Source organism: Ambystoma mexicanum, chromosome 2p (genome assembly GCF_040938575.1).
Source record: "Ambystoma mexicanum isolate Mex_15411 chromosome 2p, UKY_AmexF1_1, whole genome shotgun sequence".
NCBI classification, from domain to species: domain Eukaryota; kingdom Metazoa; phylum Chordata; class Amphibia; order Caudata; family Ambystomatidae; genus Ambystoma; species Ambystoma mexicanum.
The window spans coordinates 15,979,276-15,992,643 of NC_090923.1; the positions used below are offsets into that span (position 1 = coordinate 15,979,276).

The 13,368-nt window shown below is 55.2% G+C and overlaps 1 protein-coding gene across 4 annotated transcripts in view; it reads right to left on the reverse strand.

Annotated features, from left to right (window-relative positions):
- The window catches only part of LOC138566145 (zinc finger protein 282-like), a 275,807-nt gene that overhangs the window by 164,989 nt on the left and 97,450 nt on the right, over positions 1-13,368 (reverse strand). For 2 of the 4 annotated variants that reach the window (XM_069643158.1, XM_069643154.1), the window contains exon 1: positions 4,823-5,200. The exons of 1 other annotated variant lie outside the window; for it this stretch is intronic. In XM_069643158.1, coding sequence (XP_069499259.1) covers positions 4,823-4,840 — 18 coding nt within the window. In that variant the 5' untranslated portion in view covers positions 4,841-5,200. Of the gene's footprint in view, positions 1-4,822; positions 5,201-7,338; positions 7,545-13,368 lie in introns of those variants that run through there. One more of the 4 variants, XM_069643156.1, reaches the window with a different exon arrangement.

Below are 13,368 nucleotides of genomic sequence, written 5' to 3' on the forward strand. Positions count from 1 at the left end.
GCACACCTGCATGCTTAGGAGTAAGATACCTGGCCTGCACACCTGCATGCTTAGGAGGGAGATACATGGCCTGCACACCTGCATGCTTAGGAGTGAGATACCTGGCCTGCACACCTGCATGCTTAGGAGTGAGATACCTGGCCTGCACACCAGCATGCTTAGGAGGGAGATACCTTGCCTGCACACCTGCATGCTTAGGATTGAGATACCTGGCCTGCACACCTGCATGCTTAGGAGGGAGATACCTGGCCTGCACACATGCATGCTTAGGAGGGAGATACCTGGCCCGCACACCTGCATGTTTAGGAGGGAGATACCTGGCCTGCACACCTGCATGCTTAGGAGTAAGATACCTGGCCTGCACACCTGCATGCTAAGGAGGGAGATACCTGGCCTGCACATCTGCACGCTTAGGAGTGAGATACCTGGCCTGCACACCTGCATGCTTAGGAGGGAGATACCTGGCCTGCACACATGCATGCTTAGGAGGGAGATACCTGGCCTGCACACCTGCATGTTTAGGAGGGAGATACCTGGCCTGCACACCTGCATGCTTAGGAGTAAGATACCTGGCCTGCACACCTGCATGCTTAGGAGGGAGATACATGGCCTGCACACCTGCATGCTTAGGAGTGAGATACCTGGCCTGCACACCTGCATGCTTAGGAGTGAGATACCTGGCCTGCACACCAGCATGCTTAGGAGGGAGATACCTTGCCTGCACACCTGCATGCTTAGGATTGAGATACCTGGCCTGCACACCTGCATGCTTAGGAGGGAGATACCTGGCCCGCACACCTGCATGTTTAGGAGGGAGATACCTGGCCTGCACACCTGCATGCTTAGGAGTAAGATACCTGGCCTGCACACCTGCATGCTAAGGAGGGAGATACCTGGCCTGCACATCTGCACGCTTAGGAGTGAGATACCTGGCCTGCACACCTGCATGTTTAGGAGGGAGATACCTGGCCTACACACCTGCATGGTTAGGAGGGCCTCCACACCCGCATGCTTGGGGGGGGAAACCTCGTCTGCACCCCTGCATGCTTAGGATTGAGATACCTGGCCTGCACACCTGCATGCTTAGGAGGGAGATACCTGGCCTGCACACCTGTATGCTTAGGATTGAGATACCTGGCCTGCACACCTGCATACTTAGGAGGGAGATATCTGGCCTGCACACATGCATTCTTAGGAGGGAGATACCTGGCCTGCACACCTGCATGTTTAGGAGGGAGATACCTGGCCTGCACACCTGCATGCTTAGGAGTGAGATACCTGGCCTGCACACCTGCATGCTTAGGAGGGAGATACCTGGCCTGCACACCTGCATGCTTAGGAGGGAGATAACTGGCCTGCACACCTGCATGCTTAGGAGGGACTGCACGCCTGCATGCTTAGGAGAGAGATACCTTGCCTGCACACCTGCATGCTTAGGAGGGAGATACCTGGCCTGCACATCTGCATGCTCAGGAGTGAAATACCTGGCCTGCACACCAGCATGCTTAGGAGGGAGATACCTGGCCTGCACACCTGCATGCTTGGGAGGGAGATACCTTGTCTGCACACCTGCATGCTTAGGAGGGAGATACCTGGCCTGCACATCTGCATGCTCAGGAGTGAGATACCTGGCCTGCACACCAGCATGCTTAGGTGGGAGATACCTTGCCTGCACACCTGCATGCTTAGGAGGGAGATACCTGGCCTGCACACCGGCATGCTTAGGAGGGAGATACCTGGCCTGCACACCTGCATGCTTAGGAGGGAGATACCTTGCCTGCACACCTGCATGCTTAGGAGGGAGATACCTGGCCTGCACATCTGCATGCTCAGGAGTGAGATACCTGGCCTGCACACCAGCATGCTTAGGTGGGAGATACCTTGCCTGCACACCTGCATGCTTAGGAGTGAGATACCTAGCCTGCACACCTGCATGCTTAGGAGGGAGATGCCTGGCCTGCACACCTGCATGCTTAGGAGGGAGATACCTGGCCTGCACACCTGCATGCTTAGGAGGGACTGCACGCCTGCATGCTTAGGAGAGAGACATCTGGCCTGCACACACCTGCATTCCTTGGAGGGAGATATCTGGCCTGCACACCCGCATGCTTAGGAGGGAGATACCTGGCCTGCACACCTGCATGCTTAGGAGGGAGATACCTGGCCTGCACACCTGCATGCTTAGGAGGGAGATACCTGGCCTGCACACCTGAATGCTTAGGAGGGAGATACCTGGCCTGCACACCTGCATGCTTAGGAGTGAGATACCTGGCCTGCACACCAGCATGCTTAGGAGGGAGATACCTTGCCTGCACAACTGCATGCTTAGGATTGAGATACCTGGCCTGCACACCTGCATGCTTAGGAGGGAGATACCTGGCCTGCACACATGCATGCTTAGGAGGGAGATACCTGGCCTGCACACCTGCATGTTTAGGAGGGAGATACCTGGCCTGCACACCTGCATGCTTAGGAGTAAGATACCTGGCCTGCACACCTGCATGCTTAGGAGGGAGATACCTGGCCTGCACATCTGCACGCTTAGGAGTGAGATACCTGGCCTGCACACCTGCATGTTTAGGAGGGAGATACCTGGCCTACACATCTGCATGGTTAGGAGGGCCTCCACACCCGCATGCTTGGGGGGGAAACCTCACCTGCATCCCTGCATGCTTAGGATTGAGATACCTGGCCTGCACACCTGCATGCTTAGGAGGGAGATACCTGGCCTGCACACCTGCATGCTTAGGATTGAGATACCTGGCCTGCACATCTGCATGCTTAGGAGGGAGATACCTGGCCCGCACACATGCATGCTTAGGAGGGAGATACCTGGCCTGCACACCTGCATGTTTAGGAGGGAGATACCTGGCCTGCACACCTGCATGCTTAGGAGTAAGATACCTGGCCTGCACACCTGTATGCTTAGGAGGGAGATACATGGCCTGCACACCTGCATGCTTAGGAGTGAGATACTTGGCCTGCACACCTGCATGCTTAGGAGTGAGATACCTGGCCTGCACACCAGCATGCTTAGGAGGGAGATACCTTGCCTGCACACCTGCATGCTTAGGATGGAGATACCTGGCCTGCACACCTGCATGCTTAGGAGGGAGATACCTGGCCTGCACACATGCATGCTTAGGAGGGAGATACCTGGCCTGCACACCTGCATGTTTAGGAGGGAGATACCTGGCCTGCACACCTGCATGCTTAGGAGTAAGATACCTGGCCTGCAAACCTGCATGCTTAGGAGGGAGATACCTGGCCTGCACATCTGCACGCTTAGGAGTGAGATACCTGGCCTGCACACCTGCATGTTTAGGAGGGAGATACCTGGCCTACACACCTGCATGCTTAGGAGGGCCTCCACACCCGCATGCTGGGGGGGGGAAACCTCGCCTGCACCCCTGCATGCTTAGGATTGAGATACCTGGCCTGCACACCTGCATGCTTAGGAGGGAGATACCTGGCCTGCACACCTGTATGCTTAGGATTGAGATACCTGGCCTGCACACCTGCATACTTAGGAGGGAGATACCTGGCCTGCACACATGCATGCTTAGGAGGGAGATACCTGGCCTGCACACCTGCATGTTTAGGAGGGAGATACCTGGCCTGCACACCTGCATGCTTAGGAGGGAGATACCTGGCCTGCACATCTGCATGCTTAGGAGGGAGATACTTGGCCTGCACTCCTGCATGCTTAGGAGTGTGATACCTGGCCTGCACACCTGCATGCTTAGGAGGGTGATACCTGGCCTGCACATCTGCACGCTTAGGAGTGAGATACCTGGCCTGCACACCTGCATGTTTAGGAGGGAGATACATGGCCTGCACACCTGCATGCTTAGGAGTGAGATACCTGGCCTGCACACCTGCATGCTTAGGAGGGAGATACCTGGCCTGCAGATCTGCACGCTTAGGAGTGAGATACCTGGCCTGCACACCTGCATGTTTCGGAGGGAGATACCTGGCCTGCACACCTGCATGGTTAGGAGGGCCTCCACACCTGCATGCTTGGGGGGGGGGGCTCGCCTGCACTCCTGCATGCTTAGGGGGGAGATACCTGGCCTGCACACCTGCATGTTTAGGAGGGAGATACCTGGCCTGCACACCTGCATGGTTAGGAGGGCCTCCACACCCGCATGCTTGGGGCGGGGGGGACCTCGCCTGCACCCCTGCATGCTTAGGAGGGAGATACCTGGCCTGCACACCTGCATGGTTAGGAGGGCCTCCACACCCGCATGCTTGGGGCGGGGGGGACCTCGCCTGCACCCCTGCATGCTTAGGAGGGAGATACCTGGCCTGCACACCTGCATGGTTAGGAGGGCCTCCACACCCGCATTCTTGGGGCGGGGGGGACCTCGCCTGCACCCCTGCATGCTTAGGAGGGAGATACCTGGCCTGCACACCTGCATGGTTAGGAGGGAGATACCTGGCCTGCACACCTGCATGGTTAGGAGGGCCTCCACACCCGCATGCTTGGGGCGGGGGGGACCTCACCTGCACCCCTGCATGCTTAGGAGGGAGATACCTGGCCTGCACACCTGCATGTTTAGGAGGGAGATACCTGGCCTGCACACCTGCATGGTTAGGAGGGCCTCCACACCCGCATGCTTGGGGCGGGGGGGACCTCGCCTGCACCCCTGCATGCTTAGGAGGGAGATACCTGGCCTGCACAGTAACCTGCATGCATCATTTCAAGGCAACTCGTGTGGCAAACACAAGCTGTGCCTGCCTGCCTGCAGCCTGGGTCAGGGCGAGGTCCTGGGGCCCGCATCCAGGGGCTCCCCGCAGTAGCCGGCGGGGCCCTGCTCACCTGAGTGGCCTCCTCCATGGCTCTGCGGTGAGTGGGCGGCCTCTGGGCGGTAAGTACAGCGGTGCAGAGGAGTGTTCCGGGCTCCCAGGAAATGCACGGCGGCCCGGCTCTGAGAGCGATGCTGCTGGGATCGCGGGGGATCTACTGCACATGCCCGGGAGCCGGACACTGATCTCCGGGATCTGCTCCCGTGCAGTGCGGTGCAGTGCAGTGCAGTGCACGCGCAGCTCCGGGGCCACACGCACACCATGTTCTCTGTGCTAGGAGGGCCCTGCGCTGCGCATCTGGTGCCAGAGGCGGGAGCCTGGGCCTGGGCCCGTGCGCAACTCTCGGGGAAGGGCTCAGTGTAACTAACGCCATTGCAGGCCATGCGCGGCGCTGTTTTCTCCCTGGTGGCCTCTAGGTGGCAGTGCCGCATCAGGCACACACTTAGCTCTATCCCCGCCTTCATTGTGGACACTTCTGCAGAGAATGACCCAATATTGCACAGACTTTGCACTCACTAACCCCTCCACCCCTCCACCCCTCCCCCCCACACCCTCTTGGCTAAGCATTGACACCAGACACAGAATGATCGTCTCAGTGGCCCCATATTACCCATTTTGACCAAGCGCAACCCTGTCACTATGAGAACACTGAAAATAAAATAGGTAACCACACAAAAGAGGCCTAGGGTGCAGAGGCCCACAGGGAAATCTCTAGAGTTCCCTACAGGGCAGTCCAGCCCTGCCCACGGTGCAGGGGCCCATAGGGAAATCTCCAGAGTTCTCTACAGACCAGTCCACCCCTGCCCGGGGTGGAGAGGCCCACAGGGAAATCTGCAGAGTTCCCTACAGGCCAGTCCACCCCTGCGCGGGGTGCAGAGGCCCACAGGGAACTCTCCAGAGTTCCCTACAGGCCAGTCCACCCCTGCCCAGGGTGCAGAGGCCCACAGGGAAATTTGCAGAGTTCCCTACAGGCCAGTCCACCCCTGCCCAGGGTGCAGAGGCCCACAGGGAAACCTCTAGAGTTCCCTACAGGCCAGTCCACCCCTGCCCAGGGTGCAGGGGCCCAAAGGGAAACCTCTAGAGTTCCCTACAGGGCAGTCCAGTCCTGCCCATGGTGCAGAGGCCCATAGGGAAATCTCCAGAGTTCCCTAAAGGCCAGTCCACCCCTGCCCATTGTGCAGAGACCCGCAGGCAAACCTCTAGAGTTCCCTACAGGCCAGCCCACCAATGCCCAGTGTGCAGGGGCCCACAGGGAAATCTGAAGAGTTCCCTACAGGCCAGTCCACCCCTGCCCAGGGTGCAGAGGCCCACAGGGAAATCTGCAGAGTTCCCTACAGGCCAGTCCACCCCTGCCCAGGGTGCAGAGGCCCACAGGGAAACCTCTAGAGTTCCCTACAGGCCAGTCCACACCTGCCCAGGGTGCAGGGGCCCAAAGGGAAACCTCTAGAGTTCCCTACAGGGCAGTCCAGTCCTGCCCATGGTGCAGAGGCCCATAGGGAAATCTCCAGAGTTCCCTAAAGGCCAGTCCACCCCTGCCCATTGTGCAGAGACCCGCAGGCAAACCTCTAGAGTTCCCTACAGGCCAGCCCACCAATGCCCAGTGTGCAGAGGCCCGCAGGGAAATCTCCAGAGTTCCCTGCAGGCCAGTCCAGTCCTGCCAGGGTGCAGAGGTCTACAGCGAAATCTTCATACTTCCCTACAGGCCAGTCCAGCCCTGCCCAGGGTGGAGAGGCCCACAGGGAAACCTCTAGAGTTCCCTACAGGCCAGTCCACCCCTGCCCAGGGTGCAGGGGCCCACAGGGAAATCTGCAGAGTTCCCTACAGGTCAGTCCACCCCTGCCCATGGTGCAGAGGCCTACAGGGAAATCTCTAGCGTTCCCTACAGGCCAGTCCACCCCTGCCCAGGGTGCAGGGGCCCACAGAGAAATCTGCAGAGTTCCCTACAGGCCAGTCCCCCCCTGCCCAGGGTGCAGAGGCCCACAGGGAAATCTGCAGAGTTCCCTACAGGCCAGTCCACCCCTGCCCAGGTTGCAGAGGCCCTCAGGGAAATCTGCAGAGTTCCCTACAGGCTCTGGATGATCCCAAGTGCTGCTCTCCCCTTCCGGTGCCCATATGGCCTCTTTCACTCTGTGTCCACCCTGTGCCTCGGGTGCACATGAGGAGGCTGGGAGATGACGGCCTCTCCCCAGGACTTACGGTGAGGTCCTTAATTCCACGTGCACAGCCAGCCCCCCTTTCTGGCCTTGGTGAGGCCTTAGCTCCCCATGGAAGCAGCCAGTGGGTGCTCAGCGATTGCTTCCTGGGACTGGCAGGACTCAGGAGCAGCCACCAGCTTCTTGGGATCAGCAGGGGCCCTCTCGTGAAAGGTGGCGGCTTCTTTCTAATGGTTATTGTTGGGGGCCAGCCTCAGATCACCCGGCTGGCCTCTGGGTGTGTCAGGAGGTCCCGACACAGACCATCCGTTCTGCTCTCATGCAGCACACAAAGGAGCAGGGAGCACCCCGCTCGACCCGGAGCACAGGAGCTTACCACATGGCTGCGGGCTCCCAGCCCACTACAGCCCCGGCTCTGGCGGCACCCAGACCGGGGTCGCACCGCCAGCCATGTTCACATGGCCACAGTATCCACAAGGGACGGTGTTGCCCAGCAGGGGCACCATCCTTGTGATGGGCGCCGTCCTTGGGTCCACAGCACGCAGTGTTGCACCAGCATGGTGCCTTGCAGAGACAACACCGGAGTCCGGGTTGGATCGACTGACGAGCCGGAAGTGGCTCGTCCCTTTTATTAACATGGTCACATGGTTACCCCATGTGACCATGACACCCACACTAGAAGGTACCATGTCCCCCAGAAGGAGTGACATATAACACTCCTCCTTTTTCATAACAACAAAACAAAACACCCAAACCCACAGCACAAGTCCACACTACTACTAATACCACCACTCTACTAATTTTCACACCCATTATTAACCTGGGTGAGTGGTTCCACTGTCACTAAACGGCACCAATGAGAGCTCCTGGCACCACATAAAGCATTCCACATATACGGATGTGCACCACATTACATTGCCCACCAACAGGGCCATTTTAAGTAAGCATGTGTGTGTAGGCTCCGAATCTTCATGGGGATGTCGATGTCCATCTTACGCGCACATGGAGTTGCAGGAAGCCAGTTTATGTCTTTACCAGTGTTCGTATGGGACAGTCACCCCACAGTCAGGAACCGGCAAAGCCGCACCTGTGGAAGCCCAGGGGCCACATCGGCCTGGTCCTTAGCTAGAAATATTCGGCTAACAGACACACACACAATTTGGGGTGGGTACACATGCTTCTGGACACCCCCGGGGCCACGCTGGTCATGTTCATTGGTGGGGTAGGCTCCCTGCTGCAGTGCACTGGCGGCCGAACAACAGACTGCTCCTTTCACTTACCCCCTTTTCGGGGTGCTGGCACAATGACACTAGTGCAGCGCCATTCACCTGGCCTTCTTCCCTGTTGCTGTGAGGACCCTAGGGCATCCTTCCTTCCCCCTTCAGAGTACCCCCGGATGCCTGCACACATGTTCATTTGGATGCCTCCCCACCCCGCCCAACGATGGCAGCGCTCCGTCATGATGGCAGATGGGGGAAGTGCTGTGGGTGTTGCCGTCCTTGCCACGCTCACCCTCCTTGATAACATGGGCTGGATGCTTGCAGGACTACTGTGACCGGGTGTCTGGGCCACTTATCCTCCTTCGCTCCACAGTCAGGAGTTTCTGTCGCAAGCACTAAAAGAGCTGCAACTCCCCTTAGCGGGGGCAGCCTAACGACATTCGCCTCCCCCCCCACTGCACACCCACCACCCCTCCATTCTGTTGCCCCGGTGTCGTGTAGGCCGGCACCTCCCCCCCAGCCGCTCCCCCCCACCCTTTCTCCCGTGCCGGCCTTCCCTCCTCCAACTTCCCCGAGCAAGCAATAATAGGCGGAGACAATTGTACGATTGGAAGTGTTAATGCCACAGCAGCTTTATTTTGCATAAAGTCTTGGAGTTATCTTACATACGATCCGTAATTCACCACACCACAGGTTCTTCTACTCCGTGTGAGGTTACCTAGGGTGCCCCCCTCCCCATCGGCGTCAAGCGGACGCCTCCGGGGTACCCCGGCCCTGTCTATCTTCTCTCTACCCCGTGTTCATCTGTCGCTGATTGCCACTTGCCCCCATCCATATCGTGTAGTTCACCTCTTAACTTTGGTCCATAGACCCAAAATGCAGCTGGGCCCGCCCCCTCCCCTCTCTGCGTCCCCCCGGTCCCCTTCTATCTACCGCAGGCCGCCCCTTGGCGCCTGGCAAATTCCTATACAGACACCACCGACAGTGTCCCAATGATCTCATACATACACCGGGCCGGCCCCGCCCTCCGGTGCCGACCCACCACTTTCTCCCTGCCTAAAAAGTCATTGTCCTGCGATGTCCATATACATACACCGGGCCGGCCCCGCCCTCCGGTGCCGACCCACCACTTTCTCCCTGCCTAGAAATTCATCGTCCTGCGATGTCCATATGCACTAGTGTCCCATGCTATTGAGACTCACTGTCCCCCCTTCTTCTCTAGCACAGCCTCTACTTGAGGCCCTCATCCCCCAATTCCTTCCCCCCCCGGAGGGCTTCCCCTTGTATCCCTTTGTTGTATTTTGAGCTTCGTTCTTTTGATCCCCCCCGGCCCTCTCTTTTGGGTTTGGAATGTTTTCCAAGACCCCTATCTCCCTCCCCTTTTTCCCAGGGCCTCCCCTGAGTCTAGTACTCCTGGGGCACCGTACGATCTAATCTGTTGGCTGGGCATTCCCCTATGGGTCTGACAGCGCTTTGCTACAGGGATCGCAATGTAACTCCTCCAAGACTCTCTGCAGGCTGCCGGCGGCAGAGAGTTCCCCCATTCTCCCTTCCCGCATCTCCTACCCTCCCCTGTTGATCTCCTGCTCAACCCCACCCCCCGTGCCTCTCCCCCCCCTCCTTACCCGTGCCCCCACTTTGGCCGCCCTTATGCACAACACACCTTCCATAGCTCTTCTATCAATTCCAGGCACATCAGTGCTGTCCCTACTTCCGAAAGGTGTGTTCCGTCATATTCAAAGTACCCGGGTACTTTTAATGTTAGCAAAGGATGTCTTATCCAAACCATTCCCCTGCTTTACAAAATCCCCCCGTCATCCCATTGGTCTTTCGCCTCGATTCCTCAATCGCCCCGTGTCGTGCCGCCCCCCTCCATACCATTCTGGGAATCATTTCCGACCACATGACTTCGACCTCCTTGGATTCCCTGCCAATTCTGGTAACAGGGCCCATAACCGAGACCAAAGAGCATCACGCAGTTCTCAAAACGTCAAAGTTTGGTGAAGAGGTCGCTTCAACGCATCATTGGCTTTAATTGAATGGAAGGATTTGCAGATGGCAAGTCTATGTTTCTGAATATTGTGCATTCACTCAAGTCTTCTAGTATATTTGAGATGGGGACAGGGCATATGTATCCTTGATTGTTAGTCTGTGCGGGGGACAATAATCCAGGTAGGGTCAGAGCTTTGAGATGTTTACCTTAGGCACAAAACCAGGGTTGCCACTCGAGGGACCTGGCTTCGATTATTACGCAGTTTTCTAGAATTGTTGTCCATCCACCCTCTGATGCTTTTCTATTGGCTGTGCTGTACGTTTTTCCTGTCTGGGGATGCCATGGGTGTGAGCACATTGATTGCCCATAAAGATGAAAGGTCGGCCAGTGTATTGAATAGCCGTTGCAAACAGACTGTGGCCATTCTTTCACACGTAGAGCCCGATTCATGGAAATGTGTGCAGAAAGCCATAAGGGGTCGCTCACCGAGAAGGACAATGCACGAGCCTGCTAACAGAATGAAAAATGTGCTCCCTGTGTATTCATGGAATTTATTGCGCAAAGTAACCGTAATCACAAGTCGTGCCAGAACGCCACCAAAACGCACACACGCATTGCAGTAACAGCCAGAACAGCTACCTTTGCACGCTCCCCTAGGCGCGAATACATGCACCCTCAAAACATGCGTTGGGTCGCCTGCAAGCTGGCTTGCATCTCGGGAATCCTGTGCAGGGTCCCCCATAACTGTATCCGGCGACCTGACAAAATGCGTATAAAAAATCCTAACTCAGTAACTACTCGGGAAATCTGCGTGCAAACCCCCATAAGCCGTTCCTGCACCCCGCTAAACTGCATACTCGCACCCCTAAGTTACATCGGAACCTCGGTTGAGTACACGCACCCTGAAATCTGACATGCAACCTAATCTCTGTGCTGCAAATACTATGCGCAAGTGTAGTTATGCATGCCTTCGGATGGCAGATCGTATGAAGGAATTGCATGGCCATTTCGCAGCCGAAAAATTGCATGATTGATTCCATGAATGCATCTAGTGCCGTGCAATTGTGGGCGTGCGAGGGGCTGCCTGCAGGCCGTTCCTCGGAATGCCCAATTTTGAGCAAGTTCTACCCAATTTGTGGTGTTTCATACCCTTGTTAGCCCTCTACGAAAGGCATGCTCACGGCCCTTGACGGGTCTCAGAGATGTGCTGAGCCTTCCAACTCCCCACAAGTCCAGGAAAAGTATTGCACATTCGGTTACATAAATCGACAAAAATGGATTTGCACACAGAATGGCGCATAAGTACCCTATTTTACTCGCAAATAATTCCATGAATCGGGCCCTATGTTTATTGAAATTTAAGGTATGCAAAACTAAAATGAGCTGGACGGATGGCACACAGTGCGAGAAACCCCCCCAATAAGAACATCCTTTGTCGTGGGCGATTATCAAATGTTTCTTGCGACAGTAAGGATCGAAGCTGGACACTGCAATACCATACTTGCCAACCCTACAGATTTAGGCAGTAGGTATTACTTTTTAAGCAGTCCTACCACGTACAGATTTGGGCGACAGATCCTACTGCTTTTTACAATGGCAGGTAATTTATGCGACTCTAAGCCAGGCTGCAGGGCAAAGCATGCAACACATTAATGAATCTGTCTGTACAGTGGGCTAGTAGGTGATTACTTTGATTGGGCTCAGACCAATCCACTGACCTGACAGCTACGCGACTCTACACTGCACTCTTGCCGGTACAACCCTTAGGTGAACTACCAGTGAAGTCAAGTGGCAGAGCGTACCACCATCACACAGCATCTGCCTATCAGACTGAGGAGGGTATCAGTATCCATGTCATTCAGTGTTCAACTTGCACTGCAGGAATAGATATGAACTGCGCGGCTACTGCTACAGAGCAGGGGCAAACGTTACCTACCAGCTCTGTGTGATAACCTTCTGTGTAATTGCATTTGGTGTTAACTTACCATTTAGAATTATACAATTTTTACATTTGAACATATTTCCAGGTTGTGCTGTTTGATGGGTTGTGTATTTTAGAATGTTCCAGTGGTGCCAACAATGTATGTTTTGTATTTTCCTGTGATGTCATTGTTAGGCAAATAATTATTTTTGAAACTTGAAAAAACCTACATCTTTTTGGTCACAAAATGTTGGCAAGTATGCAACACAGTGGGTGCATTCCCACTAAGGAATGTGGCTAGGTATGTGCCAAAACTGCTGAACTTTTAGGCGGACAATTGTCCGATTGGCATCCCACGAGTGCTGTTCTATTGCCTCTATGTCATAAAGACGTGAAGTAAAACTGTCGGTGAAACCTCACCAAATCGGAATATGTGTTCCGATGCAGCCAATCAGTGAAACAAGTGACTCCTTCTCTTTCAGGAAGTGGAACAAGTGACTCCTTCTCTTTCAGGAAGTGCCACAAGTCACTCCTCTTTCAGGAAGTGGAACATGTGACTCCTTCTCTTTCAGGGAGTGGCACAAGTGACTCCTTCTCTTTCAGGAAGTGGCACAAGTCACTCCTCTTTCAGCAAGTGGAACACGTGACTCCTTCTCTTTCAGGAAGTGGCACAAGTCACTCCTTCTCTTTCAGGAAGTGGCGCAAGTGACTCCTTCTCTTTGAGGAAGTGCCACAAGTCACTCCTCTTTCAGGAAGTGGAACACGTGACTCCTTCTCTTTCAGGAAGTGGCACAAGTGACTCCTCTTTCAGGAAGTGCCACAAGTCACTCCTCTTTCAGGAAGTGGAACACGTGACTCGTCTCTTTCAGGAAGTGGCACAAGTCACTCCTTCTCTTTCAGGAAGTGGCGCAAGTGACTCCTTCTCTTTCAGGAAGTGCCACAAGTCACTCCTCTTTCAGGAAGTGGCACAAGTGACTCCTCTTTCAGGAAGTGGCACAAGTCACTCCTCTTTCAGGAAGTGGCACAAGTCACTCCTTCTCTTTTAGGAAGTGGAAAAAGTGACGCCTTCTCTATCGGGAAGTGGAACTTTCTTTTCTGCACAAACATGAAAAAATGATTTAACGTTTGAGAAACTGTTTTCTGAAACATCACACCTCACGACTGCTCCTCCGAAAAACTGTCCAGATCATCCAAGTTAACAATACAAATGCATACCCTACAAGGCCAATCTTCCTATTTTAATACAAAATATAACCACATTTAGTTTCCCAA